At 39.9% G+C, this 19,091-nt stretch overlaps 1 protein-coding gene across 39 annotated transcripts in view; it reads left to right on the top strand.

The window, feature by feature from the left end:
* Nucleotides 1-16,877, top strand: part of PIAS2 (protein inhibitor of activated STAT 2) — a 113,591-nt gene extending 96,714 nt beyond the window's left edge. For 11 of the 39 annotated variants that reach the window (XR_014075127.1, XR_014075117.1, XR_014075121.1 and 8 more), the window contains one exon: nucleotides 30-2,085. Coding sequence is in view for 24 of the 39 variants with exons in the window: in XM_081563406.1 (XP_081419532.1) it covers nucleotides 30-209 (180 nt within the window). In the remaining 15 variants the exon portion in view is untranslated. The other 28 variants (XR_014075119.1, XR_014075128.1, XM_081563402.1 and 25 more) reach the window with 11 other exon arrangements.
* The last annotated feature ends 2,214 nt before the right edge of the window (nucleotides 16,878-19,091 follow it).

Below are 19,091 nucleotides of genomic sequence, written 5' to 3'. Positions count from 1 at the left end.
TCATCCACATCATTGTTTGTTTCAAGCAGTACTGTCCTCCTATGTTTTTGGATAGTCTCACCTCACCCTTAACAGCAAGCAGTGCGTCTGTCACCACCACCAGCCCCCATGAAAGCAGTACTCATGTTAGTTCATCCAGCAGCAGGAGTGAGACAGGGGTCATAACCAGCAGTGGAAGTAACATTCCTGACATCATCTCACTGGACTAAAGAAGGACTCCCTCGATTCTAGGAATCATTCATCAGAACTGCTCTTTCTTGGATCTCTTGGTCCGTGGAAGCTATTTTTTTTTGCTAATGATTACTTTGATATTTATTGAAATGTCAGATGGATTCGTTTGCCTTCTGAGAGATGAACACAGATGACTGCAACAAGAACCACGTGACATGCAAGGATTTTTCTTACTCTTTGTGTACTCTTTGAGCATCAGATACATTCAGCTGTAACTATATCCTCCTGAGAGATGGATTTCAATTTCATGTTACTGGATAGATTCTACAAATCAGTTAAATTTTTTTGTTGTAATACACAGCAATAAAATTATGTAAATATTCAAGTACACTTTTTTCTAATTAAAGATGTAATCAGTGATTCTAAAATGACAGCTTTTCGTTTAACCTGATGGGAAGGAAAAATATATGGAAAGAAGTTAACGTTTGCCAAATGAGTCCTTTCCATGGATTTGTTCTGTTTCGTTGAAGTAATGAAGTCTAGATAAGTGGCCAAAGCTTGGGTTCCACTTTTCTTCATTTCCATCAAAGAAAAATGGCCTGTGTGTTAAGCGTTTCCCCTGGTGGTGGTTTCCACTCTGATATTATGTGCCCGTGAGTGCAGAGTGGAGTTCTGGGATTTGGCTGCTCCTTATTAGTGATTATGTTGAAGAACACTATGCAGAGTCTGCCCTGACATAATGTGTGCTGTTTTTGGTAATTGAACTTTCTCATTCTAGAGATGTCTGTAAATTAGGGGCTTACGTTCTCAAAGAAATTCTCCGCAACTGTTGACTGAAATGTTTTTGGATTGAGGTGTGGCTGGATGTTTGTTAAGATTTTGTTCACACTGTCCAGAAATATTGAGAGCATGGAGGCAGTGGAAGAACAGATTTAGGGGCAGTGGGAATAGCAAAGTTTAATTTCTTCCTAAGAACTTCTTTTACTCGTTTATTTTATAGGATAATGTTCAAATCTGTGATGAGTAATACTGACAAAGTATGTCATAGGTCTCATTTTTCTCATAGCAGTGATTTTTAAATTTAAAGAACAAACAATAGCAAAGGGGTGGGAATGGCATCAGATTTTCTTTTTAAAAAAAAGGAGATGTTTCCTGAAACCACAGAAGATAAAAACAGAATTAGAAGTGTCTGAGTATAGGAAAAGTTTGAGGCGAGGATGGGCCTGAAACCCACTTTGAAAACCACTCTCTTACTATGTGTTTGGTTTTAAATCTCTCAGGAAGCTGAATTTTACCCTTAGAGAAACATTTTCATCCAAATTTTATACTTTGCTTTCATTTATTTGGCTGCACAATTTTGATTTCTCAAGGAGTTAATACTTTCCTAATATTTAGCTTTCTCTCCCTAAGCTGTATCTAAGTAAACCTTTGTTTAAAAATCATTAATTGAGCTGATTTCTCAGACTGAAATGCCCAGATGAAGAGTCCACCAGTCTCATATAGGGAACAGTCAGGGTTGGTGCAGCTCCAGGGAGCTGCCTTGGCACTGCCTGATTCTTCACACCTTCTCAAGTTCTGTTTGTGCTGTTTTTGTACTCATTTAATTTCCTATGATTTTCTACATCATCCCTTCTTTGGCTGTATTATCCCCTTAATGTATTATCCCTTTTGGAGAGTTAAAAACATGGAAAACAAACCTGAATCTTCTTGCAGTCGTTACATCATATTTGCCAGTTTTAAATTCTTAGGACATGTTGCAGTCCTTTGGTCCATAGACAGAATTTCTTCCTGGTAAAGTTTTATATTGCTGCTCTAAATGTGGATGCAAGTTCTGTTAACTCTGTAATCAGACAGAAAAAGTAACCTGATTTGTGTGGTATAATTTGTTAATAAAGAAATGCTGTATATTTGTTATCATTTTGTTACCCATTAGATTCTCAGAGACCCTCCCTTCCTCAACTTAACCAACAGAGTTTTATAAGGTAAATGAAAAAAATAATAGAAATTAGTTCATTTACTTGATTCTTGTAACTGATAACCGCTGTGCTTTTATAGTTGTACTTTGTTTTCTTTTCACTATTTTATGTGAACAGTTTGTTCATTTTTGGTGCTTTACACTAAATTACATAAATTTTTAATTTATCTCACACAGGTGACTAACATTTTTTAAAATATACTTTTAAGTTTATAATCTTAAAATTGAGACTTTTATGTGTGTATCTTTGAAGGTGAGTACCTTTTTTTATGCTTTTGGCTCTATGACAACAGCATGCTTACTAAGCCATTGTCCTTTTTTTAGTATGGTCACCAGATGCTTTTACTGGGACCCTGCCTTTGTAGTAGTGTCTTTTACTAGCCAAGATACCTGCTCAACCAAGTATAATTCACTTTCAGAGGAAGTCATCTCTACCTGTTATTTAGATGGCAGCCAACCAGTGATGATGTTTAAGAAAAGGAACTGCAGTTACCAGCCTCTTAGGAACACTTCGCCAGCCTGTGTTTTTTATCTGTGTTCACATAGAAATGTTAGAAGAGTTTCCTTGCTTTGGTAACTCATGACAGTATAACTGATACTGAATGGAGCTTCACGCCTAAGGTCTGCTTACATTGACTAACTTTTTGATTCTTAAGCTGCTTTAGGACTTTGTTTCCATTTCTGCCCAGAAGGTATAAATTCTTTCAGCATCTGTTGTGGGATAATTATAAAGGCCAAACGAACCATAGAGTCCAGAAAGCTAGAATGGAAATACCATGATTAAGTGGAAGATTGTGAGTATAAATAAGGAGGTCCGTAACTCTGGGTATAAAGCAAATTTCCCTAGGGTAGAATTTTAAAAGGATTTGAAGAAAGGTTGTATTTTAGAGGAAAGATATTCAACAGACTGTTGCGACTTAGAATTCAGACCTTTCAGCCATTCTGCCTTCAGAGCAGTCCTGAACATCCATCATCTAGTAGCCAAGTTGTCTGCTTTTCTTCTGCCAAAAAAGTATTTCTTAGTTACATTTTGTCTTTTTAAGTAAAGTTGAATTTTACAAAGTATTAGTTCTCAACTCTTTCATTGCTATCTAGCCCCCAATGGGTGTGAAAAAAGTCTCCCCCCGTCCCAAGTAAACACTTTATATTCTTAATCTTTTTCATCGTGGAAAATGTAGAGCAGCGTGCCATTTAAAACTTGAGTCTGACATTGTATTTGGTGACCCTGGGTCTATGTGTTGTGGGAGCATGAAGTTGTCATTTAGATTGGTAATTCATGACAGAACCTGATTCACCATCTTTTCTGCTACATTTCTACATGAATATGGTGAAACTTGAAAGAAATTTAATAATTTCTCTGCTTTTTAAAGGTTTGTAAGCCCCCACTTTTTTGTTAGGAACCACACTCCAATTCCTAGCAGAAACCAATAAAGCTATATAAAAATGCCCATTCTGCTTTAATGCTTGCCTGATTCAATATTTTTTTTTTCTGTTTATGTTGGTAATACATGCTTATGTGGGAAGTCCAGACAATACAGAAAAGGTAGAAAGGGCACTCAAATATTTTTGAATGTTTCTTGCCAGTCTCTTTGCTACATGTTTGTGATTTTACATAGTTTTATTCATTCTCAGTGTAATTTGTATCTTGATTTTTTTTTCTCAGTCTACAGGCATTATTCCGTGTTATTAAAAACTACATTGTATGGATGTGCCATGCTTTCTGTTGCCTTTCCCTGTTGTCCATTTTAGGTTGTATTTCATGATACTGTGTTACAGTGCATATCTTTGTGCATAGATTATTTCCTTAGGATAAATTCCTAGAGGTGAACTTATGAGTCAAGGATGTAAATACTTCTGTAGTTTTTGGTGCACAGCACTTTTCCAAGTGGTTTTGCTAACCATTTGGTATGAGAAGAACTATCTATCATATTTTCCAAGAGTATGTACCATTAACTTTATGTTGGCATCTGCAATAAGGCCTTCCACCTCTGACCTTGGTGAGCTGGGGTAACTGATTTGGAGATAATTGGCAGAGATTTTCCTGGGATGTCTCAGTTTCAAATGTATCTATCTGATATGTTCCAGAAACACCTGCTTACAAGGATATCTAAATGATTTTTCACACATTTTTACTTGCATTATGGAGTAGCCCGTTGTTACACTACGTTTTCCATTTTTAGAAAGTCTTGACTTTCTGAAACCACCTTTGCCTGGGGCCAGCCCTTAGTAGCCAGCTCTCTCTTTTTTTCCTCTTCCCTTAGGCTCCATTTTGGCCTTTCTGAGTTCCCCAAAGCCAGTAGGATCTTCTGAGCCAAAGGCAGTCCAACTCAAACTGGAAAAGTGGTAAGGTTAAAGCAACAACAAAAGCGGAGCCAAGCTTTGCTTTTTCATTTTTTTTGTGTGTGTTTCCCACCCCATCTTGATGTTCTCAGGGTAGCTCTGGGAAAAGAAAAACAGATTGCTGTCTTCATTTGCTCAAGATATTACTTTCTTGATTGGCATACCACGTTGTTTCCTGAACTGTTTCTTTTTGAATGGATTTTAAAGCTGCTTTTATGTTTTCAAAGCTCAAGTCTTTTACATGAAGAGTGTTGTGTTATAAAATATCCCTCTTATTTTGGCCTTCATCAAACCATTCAACAAGTATTCAGTGTGTTTTGAAAGTGTATGTGGACTAGACTGGTCTAACAGATCTGGTCCCATTCTTCAAAGGGCTTACAACAGGTTTTCAAAAATCAGGAATTCTTACCTACTAAGAGATGTGCTAAGAAACTTACAAAATGTCACATTCCTTACTGCAGTCTTTCAAAGGAAAGTAGTGTTGTCTTTATGTTGCAGATGAAGAAACAGATAAATTTTGCAGTTGGACTTCAGTGTCTGAAACAGGCCTATTAATTCAAAAGCCTTATGACTAAACTGAAGTGACACTAATTAGGTAGGCTATTTGACAGACTGGTATGGTAAACGAGACATAAAATTATGAGAACTGATTTCAGGTGATGGCTACAGGAATAAGGAAGGAGTGGATGATGGAGCCATTTCAAAGGAAGACTCAAGATTAAGTGGATGTAGGAATAAGAGCTGAGTCCATTTCTCAAGTTAGAATGGACAACAGTCATTAAGGGGAGACAATGGTGAGTTTGATGATTAAGATGAGATTTCAGAAAGGAAGTTCTCAAGCGTAGTTTTGTTCTGCAGTCTTGAGAAGTGCAAACTTCCTTGTCCTCCATTTTTACCATCACTTGTCTCCCTTCTGTATGTGTCCTGCTGCTGCTGCTGCTAAGTCGCTTCAGTCGTGTCCGACTCTGTGCGACCCCATAGACGGCAGCCCACCAGGCTCCGCCGTCCCTGGGATTCTCCAGGCAAGAACACTGGAGTGGGTTGCCGTTTCCTTCTCCAGTGCATGAAAGTGAAAAGTGAAAGTGAAGTCACTCAGTCATATCCGACTCGTCGAGACCACATGGACTGCTGCAGCCTACCAGGCTCCTCCGTCCATGGGATTGTCTAGGCAAGAGTACTGCAGTGGGCTGCCACTGCCTTCTCCGTGTATGTGTTCTAGTCTCTCCCAATTGCCTACCCACCCTTGTGCTTGTGCATGCCCAGTCGCTCAGTCGTGACCGACTCTCTGCGACCCATTGGCCTGTAGCCCTTGTCTCCTGTGTCGCATCACAGGTGGATTCTTTACCTGCTGAGCCATGGGAAGCCCCCTGTCCACCCTCTTCTCCCTCAACCATGCTTGGCTGCAAGTTGATGTTTTTTTTGAGTTTGCACTTAACTGCCTTGTCGTAACGAATTTGGCTGTTTCCTAAAGGCCTGCCATAGCCTGCAGCTCTCACCAGTGTGGGCTGTGTCCACATTCCACATATCTCAGGAGGTGGTGGTGGCTGCCCTTCCTCTGTCTTGTAATTTATAAATAATTTCTCAAGGTTTCTGACAAAAATCTGCCCTTTCGTTGCCTGTGTCAGGAAGTTATACTGTCAGTTACTTCTGCTCTTACCATCGATCACTCCTATTGATTTGCTGAAAGCCTCACTTCCTGACAGTGTACTTGTAGGCCATCTCTGATTCTGTCGTATTCTCAGTGACTTCATGTTCTGACGGATGATCCATCCAACACTGGCTGGTGAGATTTTTGGTTATCTTGTGTCCAACATTTTCTTCCATTGAAACTCCTTATTTAACCCTCTCTATTTTCTTTGTACTTCTTATCCAACTTCATTATCACATCCTCCAGCATGTCCTCAGACCCCTTTCTCAGTCACCTACCAGTCCTTTGACTTGACATTGCATGTTTCTTTCCCCATTCTCATCAATTAATGCAAATATTGCCATTCCTTTTTTCTTTTTTAATTGAAGTATAGTTGATGTACAGAATTATGTTAATTTTAGAGGTACTACATGATTTGATGTTTGCATGTATTATGATCGCCATGATAAATGTAGTAACCATTTGTCTCCATATGAAGTTACAATAATGTGTTATGCTGTGTGTTTTCATTCCTGTAGCTTATTTTATAAGTGGAGGTTTATATCTCTTAATTCCTTCTACCCATTTCTTCCCCTCTCCAGCCCCTCCCTCCTGGCAACCACTCATTTATTCTCTGTATGAGTCTTTTCATTTCATTTGATTAGATTCCACATAGGAGCAAGATCATATGGTATTTGTCTTTCTCTGATTTATTTCACCTAACATAATACTCTCTAGATCCATGCATGTTGTTGGAAATGGCAAGATTTCTTTTTTGTTGTTAATGGCTGTGTTGTGTATGTATACACTTCTTTACCCATTCATCTATGGGCACTTAAGGTACTTCCATATACATTGGCTATTGTAAAATAATGTTGCAGTGAGTATTGATGTGCACATATCTCTTTGAAGTCACTTGACATCGTGTAAATACCCAGAAGTAGAATTGCCGGATCATATGGTAATCCTACTTAATTTTTTGAGAATCCCTCATACTGTTTTCCATTCTAGCTGCACCAGTTTACTCCAGCCAATAGTGCACAAGGGTTTCCTTTTCTCCACATCCTCACTAACACTTCTTGTCTTTTGTGTGTGTGTTTGATGACAGCCTACCACTCCTTTTCAGAACACACCTTTCTTAGCAGGTGATCTTGTTTCCGAATTCAGTCAGAAGATTCAGGACTTCAGCGTGATTTCTTTCCCTCCGTGCTCACCTTCATCTTTTATTCCAGCCTCGGAGAATGAGTTGGGCCAAAGGCCAGTTCAACCCTGTGAACCTTCGACTCCTGTGTCCTCTGTTGTCTTCAGGACCTTCCTCCATGAGACTTTCCCTCTATCCTCTATGTCTTCCACCTTTTGGCTGCCACTTTTGGCTTATAAAGGTCTCATGTCATTAAATATTTGAGAGGCTATTATATGCCAGGCATTGTATCAGGCACTTGGAACAGATGATAGAGACTTAGCTTCACCAAAGTTGTCATTCAGTAGATGGGGCTTCCCTGGTGGCTCAGATGATAAAGAATCCGCCTGCAGTGCGGGAGACCTGGGTTTGATCCCTGGGTTGGGAAGATCCCCTGGAGAAGGGAGTGGCTACCCACTCGAGTATTCTGGCCTGGAGAATTCCATGGACTGTATAGTCCATGGGGTCACAGAGTCAGATACGACTGAGTGGCCAATGCTAACTACTAACTAACTAAGGCCATATAGATAAGTGAATAGGGAGATCATAGTGCAGTGGGTAAAGGTGGAGTCGGGGTGCTACCGGAGCACACAGATAAAGAGAGGGCTGAAAATGTCCAAAATAGCCAGAAGTTTGCTAAGGAATATTAAGTATGTAAGAAATCATGAAAAACCTTGTATAATATCAATAGCAAGAAGTTATTGAAGATTTTTCATGGTGATTCACAGTAAGGAGCACTGGTCGAGTTTCATATGATAATTTCCATTCTACAAATATGGAAACAGATTCTGAGAGGGTAAGTGACTTGCAGCGTATAAGCGGGGAGTCAGGCTTCATACCCAGTTTTTAACCATCTTCTCACAGAGGCCTTCCTTGACTAGTCTATCCAAAAAGTGTTTACTAAATATCCTAACCACATCACGGTTTGTATCCTATATGGCAGATAGCACAACCTGTGTTTTTTATGTATTAGTTCACTGTGTATTTGTTTCCTCTGCTAGATTGTAAGCTCCATGAGGGCAGGGGTGATATTTCAATTGCATCCCAGAGCCAAACATGGTGTGGCACATAGTAGGTGCTCAATAAATGCTTGTGAATGAAGAAATGGTGGGTCGTCATTTGTGTTTGACGTATGCTGACTGTAGAAATCAGTTGACATCTGAGCAACAGGTATTCACAAGGGAGGGAGACAAAAGAAGGCAGGTGGATGAAAGAAGCTGGGGATTTTGGAGGAAGTGAGCTCACTAACCTAATAGACTCCAAACTCTCACAGGGGTGAGGGCCAGGAATGGGAGATTGGTAGGGAAATGCACAGTAGGGACAAGAACGTGCCAGTAGATGTTTTATTAAACCTGAAGGCCTAGGACCCATTGTAGACTCAGCCTCCTGTATACATAAGGCTGGGGAAATTCTGCCTGTAATCTCTATATCCTAGGGGCCAAGTTACCTGGGTCAGCTATACTGCTCTGAGTATTGCAGTACAATTGTATTGGTATCGAGGAATATCAGACACCTTACCTGCCTCCTGTGAAACCTGTATGCAGGTCAAGAAGCAACTTAGAACCGGACTTGAAACTATGGACTGGTTCCAAATTGGGAAAGGAATATGTCAAGGCTGTATTTTGTCACCCTGCTTATTTGACTTACATGTAGAGTACATCATGAGAAGTGCCAGGCTGGATGAAGCACAAGCTGGAATCAAGATTAATGGGAGAAATATCAATAACCTCAGACAACATATTAAAAAGCAGGAACATTACTTTGCCGACAAAGGTCTGTATAGTCAGAGCCACGGTTTTTCCAGTAGTCATGTATGGATATGAGAGCTGGACCATAAAGAAGGCTGCGTGCCAAAGAATTGATGTCTTTGAACTGTGGTGTTGGAGAAGACTCTTGAGAGTCCCTTGGACTGCAAGGAGATCAAACTAGTCAGTCCTAAAGGAAATCAGTTTTAAATATTCATTGGAAGGACTGACGTTGAAGCTGAGGTTCCAATACTTTGACCACCCGATGTGCAGAGCCGATTCATTAGAAAAAACTCTGACGCTGGGAAAGGTTGAAGGCAGGGGGAGACAGGACGACAGCATGAGAGGGTTGGATGGCATCACCGACTCGGTGGACATGGAGTTTGAGCCAGCTCTGGGAGATGATGAAGGGCAGAGAAGCGTGGCTTGCTGCAATTGCAGGGTTGCACGGAGTCGGACATGACTGAGTGACTGAACAACAACAAAATTAACAGAGAACTTTAATTTTTTAAAATGTGTGAAGTATGAACTAATACTGGTTTCTTGATGGTTTATATAATGATTTGGGGAAACCACATGTTTGTCTCTTCATAGCATTTACATGTTGGGGATACAAAAGCCCAGCGTTTTAATTCTTGGGGAAAACCTTGTTTTGTCTCAGCAGTTTATGACATAGTTTGGCCACATGGGCAGTCATGCTGCTGTGTGTTTTCTCCCACTTGAACTACTGTAACTGTAGGAAGCATCTTACTGTTTTCATCCCTGTCTCCCTAGACCTGTTTGTCACAGTAACGTTTGTTTTCTGTCTTTTTTTTAAAGTTAATTAATTTATTTTTGGCTCTGCTGGGTTGGTTGCTCCATGGGCTTTTCTCTGGTTACGGGGAGCCAGGGCTGCTCTTTGATAGCGACGCATGGGCTTCTCATTGCAGTGGCTTCTGTTACTGCAGAGCATGGGCAGTAGGGCCTGCAGGCTTCAGTAGTTGCAGCATAGTTGCAGTTCCCCGACTCTAGAGCACAGGCTCAGTGCTTGTGGCATGGGGGCTAAGGTGCTCCACAGCTTGTGGGATCTTCTCAGACCAGGAGTCGAACCCTTGCTCCTGTAGTGGCAGGCAGATGCTTTACCACTGAACCACCAGGAAGGCCCCACAAGTTCATTTTCTTAAGACACGATTCAGATCATGTAACTGCTCTGCTTAAAATCCTTAATGTTTCCCTGGCTCGCTCTGGGTAAATCTAATGGTTTTACCATGACCTACAAGGCCCTATATCAGTGATTCTAAAACTTTCAAATGTGACCATAGTAAGAAATATATTTTAAGTTATGTCTCAATATACACACTGTATTTTAAAAACAAAATTTTAGGAATCAATGTTGGTCCTTATATATTTAAAAAGCATATACAACTTCATTAACATTTAAATGATTAATGAATTATCTGGTAATTTCATTCAGTATTTTTCATTTCTAGAAATTCGTTTAGAGTCTATATTTAGTATATTCCAAGTTGCTAATTGAGTCTTTGAATATATGGAATAAAATTATAACAACTGATTTACTGTCTTTATTGGCAAATTCTACCATCTGGGTCCATTCTGGTTTGATTTTGGTTGGTTGATATGTCTCCTCATTATGGGTTGTGTTTTCCTGCTTCTTATATGCCTGGTAATCTTTGTTTAGATGCCAGGCATTGTAAATTTTATGTTGTACTGAATATATTTGTGTTCATATGAATGAATTGAGCATTGTTTGGGGATGCAGTTACGTTACTTGGGAATACTTGATTCTTTCATGTCTTGCTTTTATGATTTTTTAGGAGCCTCCAGGACAGTGATCTCTCCAACGCTAGCTATTCCACAGTAATGAGGCAAGACCCTCCTGGTTATTATATGCAGTGCCTCTTGAATTGTGAGGTTTTACACTGTGTCTGTTGGGAATAGGCACCATTTCTGGTCCTATGTTCTTGACATTATTCCCTTTAATTCTTTTGTATTTTTCCCCCATCCTTATATAATTTACTTATATGCATTTATTGATAGCCACTGTGATGAATTCTGGAAGAAATCCCTCTCTGTTTAGCTCCTTATCTCTGTTTTCTGTCCTGCAAATTCTCACCACCCTGGTCTCGCTGGATTCTCAGCTCCATTTTCTCAATTCAGAGGATCTGCTGGCCTTTGCCTGGGTTCTCTACTGTGCTGCTGCAGCTTGGAAACTCGTGAGGTAATGAACTGGGGCAGTGGTAGGGCTCAACTCATTTGTTTCCACGCTCTCAAGAATCACTGTCTTTTGTTGCCTGATATCCAGCATCTAAGAAGCAGTTGTTCCATATACTTTGAGAATATTTTGATTGTTGCAGTCAGAAAGATAAATCTAGTCTCTTCTTGGATGGAAGGGAAGTCACTAACTTTTTATGTTTCAAATTTCTCTCCTGGAATGTAATGATTAAAAGTCTGTGATGGAAAAATGAGGTATAACACTCTAATTTTGTTTTGTTTAAGCTATTGTCATAAATACATTCACATTGCTAACAATGTTAAGAAATATGATAGTTACAGTAATATCTTTTAAGTCTTATTTTCCACTTAAAAATATTGTTGGTAATCTTTCTGAAAAACAAACTTACCATAATTGAAACACATAGTAATGACAAGTTTACCAACAGTAGATTATACGTCTGTGCATTTAGCTTGATAAACTACAAACTGTGTTAATATAAAACTCAGATAATTTAGCAGTAACCCTCCTAATAGAAGTTGACTTTCATATACGAGAAAATGAAATGCAACAACATTCTACAAAAGATTAAATGACCTATTCCTTCCATTTCATGTATTCATCACATGCTCTTTACTGTTTTTCCTGTGCTGTTTGTCTCAGTTGGCTGTAGTGTTTATTGAGACATAATCTAGTTCTTGCAGAATGTTCATGGGTCTGCTCACTTAGGTATCTATTTTGGTAGTTATTATAATATCTTTATTTTTGGAGAAGGGGACGACAGGATGAGATGGTTGGATGGCATCACCGACTCAATGAACATGGGTTTGGGTGGACTCCGGGAGTTGCTGATGGACAGGGAGGCCTGGCGTGCTGCAGTTCATGGGATCGCAAAGAGTCAGACACGACTGAACGACTGAATTGAACTGAACTGATTGTGACCCTCTGCGTTGCTTTCCTGACATTAAATTGAAGTGTCTAGCTCTTGCAGAATCCATAGCTATTTTTCTATTCTAATATCTATTGCTTTAAAATTCTGAGTGTGACCCATTCATTACATTGGTCTCCTAACACATTAGATTGTGTCAACCAGCAGTTTGAAAAGTTGCCTGACAACACTGGATTTTGTCCAACTGGCCAGGATCAAACAGGCACCTATTTGAACCTAGCCAGGCTCCTGCTAGAACAGTTATGAGTCTTAGATTTTAAAAAAAAAATTTTTTTAAAGAAGCTTTCAAGCATTGATTAGCTAGCATAAAATCAAGAAATTATCAAGGAAGAATTAAAATGGGGTATCTAGAGAGTAAAACAAAACGCTGCTGCAGTTGGCTTCAGCAGTGTTTTATTGAAGTTATTTGTTGACCACAGGCTCTGGGGCATGATTATAGCAAGCAAATCTCAAAGGTCAAGTGATCCTAGCCTACAAGGGAATCACAAGGAATCTGAGCTTTTAGCTAAGGAGGAAAATTACCACAAGGCTTCACATTCACACAGTCTTATAGCTTGAATGCATAGTATTAGATATTTTGACTAAAACTTCAACCTGAGAATTTAGTTAGTGATCCTCCATAATGGTAGTGCCCCATGGTACCTGGGAGATGTAAATACAGATTCACTCTGGAAGAACGTACATTCACCCCAGAAGAAAATTCCAAACAAAATGAGCTGCTTGAAGTAAAACAAAAAACCTCAGTTTGTAGTGATGAAGAGGAAGAAACAGTGAAACAACAAAAACTTTCAGGGACTTAAGATAATGAAATTATCAGGGACAGACTGTAAAATGATCATCTTAGCTTGTTCAATGAAGTGAAAGACAAGACTGAGAAATACATGCAACGAATGAATTATAAAGTATGTCCAATTAAATACTAAAAGATACCACATAGAACTTGTAGAGGTAAAAATTATTGAAAACTATGTACAGATTAGACACAGATCTGAAAGTAAATGAACAATATAAATGTTTTACAAACTTTAATGTGCATGCATATCATATGGTTCAGTTTAGTTTGCTTGATCAGTAGTGTCTGACTCTTTGCAACCCCATGGACTGCAGCACGCCAGGCTTCCCTGTCCTTCACTTACCTTTTGGAGTTTGTTGAAACTCATGTCCATTGAGTCGGTGATGCCCTCCAGCCATCTCATCGTCTGTCGCCCCCTTCTGCCTTCAATTTTTCACGGCATCAGGATCTTTTCCAGTGAATTGACTTTTCACATCAGGTGGCCAAAGTATTGGAACTTCAGCTTCAACATCAGTCCTTCCAATGAATATTCAGAACTAATTTCCTTTAGGTTTGACTGGTTTGATTTCTTTGCTGTCTAAGAGACTCTCAAGAGTCTTCTCCAGCACCACAATTAGGAAGCATCAGTTCTTTAGCAGTCTTTTTTATGGTCCAACTCTCACTTCGTCCATGACTACTGGAAAAACCACTTGGGGATATTAAAAAGCAGGTTATGATTCTGTATGTTTAAAGTGGCTCTTGAAATTCTGCATTCCTAAAAAGCTCAGAGGTGAGAAGACGACTCCAGATTCAAGGACCACACTTTGAATATCAAGACATTTCAGGGTACGTCAGAAGAAGTCAATAAAAATGCAGCTCAGAAGTATAATGAGATGAAAAATACAGGTTGAGTGCTGGCAGGGGCCCAGTGCTAAAGCATGGGGTTAAGAGATTGGATCTGGGAAGACGACCACTGCTGGCTGTGTGGATACATCAGAGGAGACGCGAGTGAGGGGCTCTGTGGCCAGGAATGCCCCTAGAGGAGGTACTGTCTGCCTAGGAATTGAGGCACCAGCGTTGAGTGGCATGCAGGTGGTGGGGGGCCTCCACGGGCATCGGGAGGGACTTGCACCAGAGTGAGCAGGCCTCAGGCTCTTGGCACGCACCTCATCGGTGGCCCCCTTTCCCTCTCCGGCCTCAGTGAGTGGGTGTGCCCCAATCGCCCGTTGCTTTTGCTCCCTCTCGCCCGGATGGCAAACAGACACATGAGGGTGCCACACAAGCTAAGTTGGGGCCAAAGTCCAAGCTGAGCCCAGGGGCAGTGTGACAGAGGAAGGGGAACTGAAATCTCTCCATGCAGCTGCGCAAGCCATGGATTAAATCCCTTCGATTGGCTCAGTAAATCTTGCGTCTTTGGAATATCTGAATAGCCGGTGAGTGTTCCTACAACTGAGACCCGTCTAGCTTTAGCAGCAGTGGACTTTGGAGGCAAGTTCATGTGGGAGTTGGGCCAGGTCAGAGTGAGCTGGCCCCACAGTGCCCACAGCAGGTCTAGAAGCCTACCTGGAGATACCGAAAAACCACCTAGGGAGGTAGGGGTTGACTGTGGCTCACTGTGGAAGTAAGGACACTGATAGAGGAGGCCCCAGGAAGATATTATTTTTTGTGTGTTTCATTTTGTTTGATTGTTGTCGGTGGTGTTTTTGTTATTTTTAACCTTTTCTATGTTTAAGTATACTTTTTTCTGTTTTTACTTTACTTTTTCTGTGTGTTTTTCGTTTGCTTGATAATTTTTACGTGTTTTATATGTTCATTGTTTTTCTTAGTCTCCTTTCTGTTTTTGTCTTTTTTTTTTTTTTTGTAAATTTAGTCCTTATTGATTGTTTTCATTTCTGAGTTGAACCATAAAGAAAGCTGAGTGCTGAAGAATTGATGCTTTTGAGCTGTGGTGTTGCAGAAGACTCTTGAGAGTCCCTTGGACTACAAGGAGACCCAACCAGTCCATCCTAAAGGAAATCAGTCTTGACTATTCATTGGAAGGACTTGATTGTGAAGCTGAAACTCCAATACTTTGGCCACCTGATGCGAAGAGCTGACTCATTTGAAGAGACCCTGATGCTGGGAAAGATTGAAGGCAGGAAGAGAAGGGGACAACAGAGGATGAGATGGTTGGATGGCATCACCGACTTAATGGACAGGAGTAATCTCTGGGAGTTTGCGATGGACAGGGAGGCCTGGCGTGCTGCAGTCCATGGGGTCTCAAGGAGTCGGGCACGACTGAGCAACTGAACTGAACTGAAGACAGCATATTAAAAAGCAGAGACATTACTTTGCCAGCAAAGGCCCGTCTAGTCAAAGCTTTGGTTTTCCAATAGTCATGTATGGATGTGAGAGTTGGACTATAAGGAAAGCTGAGTGCCAAAAAACTGATGCTTTTGAACTGTGGTGTTGAAGACTCTCAAGAGTCCCTTGGACTGCAAGATCAAACCAGTCCATCCTAAAGGAAATCAGCCCTGAATATCCATTGGAAGGACAGATCCTGAAGCTGAAACTCCAATACTTTGGTCACTTGATGCAAAGAGCTGACTCATTTGAAAAGACCTTGATGCTGGGGAAAATTGAAGGCAACAGAAGAAGGGGATGACAGAGGATGAGATGGTTGGATGGCATCACTGACTCGATGGACATGAGTTTGAGCAAGCTCCGGGAGTTGGTGATGGACAGGGAGGCCTGGTGTGCTGCCGTCTATGGGGTCACAAAGAGTCGGACATGACTAAGCAGCTGAACTAACTGACAGAAAGAAAATTCTGTTGTTTGCAGTGATGTAGATGGATCTAGAGACTGTCATACAAAGTAAGTCAGAAAGAGAAAACATCAATGCATACATGTGGAGTCTAGAAAAATGGTATAGATGATGTTATTTTCAAAACAGAAATAGACGTAGAGAACAAATGTATGGAAACTTGGAGAAAGGTGGGATGAGTTGGGAGACTGGATTGACATATACTATCATGTATAAAATAGATAACCTAGACAACCCACTGTATAGCGTAGGGAACTCGACTCAGTGCTCTGTGGTGACCTAAATGGGGAGGAAATCTTAAAAAGTGTGGGTATGTGTTATACATATGGCTGATTCACTTTGGTGTGCAGCAGAAACTGACAGCAGTGTAAAGCAACTATACTCCAATTTAAAAAAAAAAATGCAAGGGAAATAAAGATATTAGAGGCTGAAGGTCACTTCAAGAGCCAAGGCAAGTTATATATCAATGTAAGGTGTTGCATACTTTCATACCTAACATTTTTCTCTCAAATCTGAATATGTTATATTCTCCCATTTTACAAGACCTAGAGTATCTGTTGGCAGAATGTTGTGTACTGTTGTGGTACTTGTTCTTTCAGAAAGACTTGATAATGTTTGGGACATTCCCCCAAAGGGCAAGGGCCAGCAGAGGCTGCTGTGCAGTTCCAGACTAGAAATATCAGGATTGTGTGCCTTGAAATATTAGGTTGAGAAGAAGTAGGCACAGAATCTGAAGGGATTTGAAGAGAGTAAACACAGTTTTATTCATCACAACTCAACATCCTTCTTTCAGGCTCCTCTTAAAGCTTGAAAGAAGGCGCATTTAAGGCAGATAATATATTACTTTTCTTTGGCATGACACTTTTTGTTTCCAAATGTTTGTTTATTTTACTTTTTTCTCAGGTAATCCACACACCATCTGTATGATGAATATAATTATTCCTGTTCTATCCGTTGAGAATATCAAGGCTCTGCGAAGTGGTTTGCCTGGATCTCTATGAACCATGTGGGATTCATCCTCCTAGTGTCATCTCTATAAAGTTTTTTAAAAATGGAAAGAAAAAAAGATCATCAATAAATGTGTATAAAATTGGATAAAGAGATGAGGTTATGAGGCATGGATGATAGAGAAGGTCTAATATATTTCTAATTGATGTCCCAAAAGAAAGGAAGAGAAACAGTGGGAAAGAGACAATATTCAAAGAAATCATGGCTGAGAATTTTTCAAAACTGATGAAAGATATCCTACAGATTCAGGGGGGAATAAATTCTAAAATAAGAATTCACACCTTGACCTATCAGAGTAAGATTTTAAAACACCAAAAATAAAGAGGAAACTATTAAAGAGAAAATGGATTATTTTCAAAAGTTTGACAGTTAAGCTGACTCAGTTCTCTCATCAGCAATGATGCAAGCCAGAAGTGGACACTTCAGTGTAGACTGGAAGAAAAATAACCTAGAACTCAGTACCAAGCGGAAATATCTTGCAAGTATGAGAGAATAATATATTTTCACTTGAAGACAAATTTGTCCCCAGTAAACCTTCACTAGAAGAGGATATAAATCAGGATAGAAGGAAGAAATCCCATCTGGAAGAGCTCAGATGTGAAATAAAGGCCACAGAAAGGGACTGATTAGCAGATACTGTCTAATAAATTAACAACTCAATGTAGAATTTTTAAAAAGGCAAAAAAGAGAATGAAAAGTCACACGAGGGACTTTCCTAGTGGTCCTGTGGTTAAGAAGCCGCCTTGCCATGCAGGCAACATGGGTTTGATCCCCGGTTAGAAAACTAAGATCCCATGTGATGGAGAACAGCTAAGCCCACCCCCCACAACTAGAGAATCTGCACACCAGCGAAAGAGTCCGTGAGCTGCTACCAAGACCCAAAGCAGCCAAATTAGTAGAAAAATTGGGAATGGCATACGAATGAGAATGAAATGATGAATAGGCTTTTTATTGGTAAAGACGAGGGTAAAGATACTAATTTACTTTAGATTGCATGTGTCATTATTGGAGTACCTGCCTAAAAAAGAGCGTGAACAACTTGCAAACTGGTTGGGGAATAAGTGGGATGTAAAAAATTATCAAATGATAGAAATACAAACATCACAATTGTGGGATAAATGGAAAGCAAAAAAACAGTTGATACAAATCTATATAGCTCAAAAATTACATGAAGTGAAAATGGACTAACTGCTTCAGTTAGTATGACAGTAGAAAGCAGTATGACAAAAATGGTCAGATGTCAAATAATATGCTGTTTACAAAAGACATTTGAAACACGAGTGCAAAAATGCTAGACTTTAAAAGATAGAGCAAACTTTGACCTGGGGAGTTCTGAGGTAGTTGTATTAATAGCAAACAAAACAGCTACAAAATTATTAGATAAAACAATTTTAAGTGTACCTAGTGACATAGCCGAAATACATTGTGTAGAAAATGTAAGAACTGCATGGAGAGTAAAAAAAAAATCCAGGCATTACAGGAAATAGTAACATCTCTCTAAGGAATAGAACAAACATTTAAAAACTTAGACATGTACAGAATTAAACATTAACAAACATGATTTAATGAACATATATAGACAACTATATCATACAACTGCAGAATATACCTTTTTTATAGCACAGAAGGGACATTGCATAAAAATTTCAAACAGTTCAAATATAGAAGTATGTTCTCTAGTGTTAGTTGCTCAGTCATGTCCAACTGTTTGCGACCTCATGGACAGTAGCCCATCAGGCTCCTCTGTCTATGGGATTCTCCAGGCAAGAATACTGGAGTGGGTTGCCAGTCCCTTCTCCAGGGGATCTTCCTGACCCAGGGATGGAACCCAGCTCTCTGCATTGCAGGCAGATTCTTTACCAACTGAGCCAGCAGGGAAGCCCATTGTGTTCTCTAACCACAAAACAATTAAGCTAGAAATCAGTGCAAAAAATTGCACGTCTAGAAATTTGTGACCCCGTGTAATTCTCCAGGCCAGAATACTGGAGTGGGTAGCCTTTCCCTTCTCCAGGCGATCTTCCCAACCCAGAGATCGAACTCATTTCTCCCTCATTGCAGGCAGATTCTTTACTGAGACACAAGGGAAGCCCAAATATCTCCTGAGTTCAAGAAGAAATTGTATGACTTTGTATACAAAACAGAAACAAGACTTACAGACCTAGAAAACAAATTTATGGTTTCCAAAGGGGAGAGAGAGGAGAGGAGGGACAAATTAGAAATATAAGATTAATAGATACAAACTGTTACAAGTAAAATAGGTAAGCAATACAGATTTACTGTATAGCACAGGGAATTATATCCAAAATCGA

Source organism: Giraffa tippelskirchi, chromosome 14 (genome assembly GCF_054371585.1).
Source record: "Giraffa tippelskirchi isolate mGirTip1 chromosome 14, T2T-mGirTip1v1.2.pri, whole genome shotgun sequence".
In the NCBI taxonomy this organism is placed as follows: Eukaryota; Metazoa; Chordata; class Mammalia; order Artiodactyla; family Giraffidae; genus Giraffa; species Giraffa tippelskirchi.
This window is presented reverse-complemented; position numbering and strand designations above follow the sequence as displayed.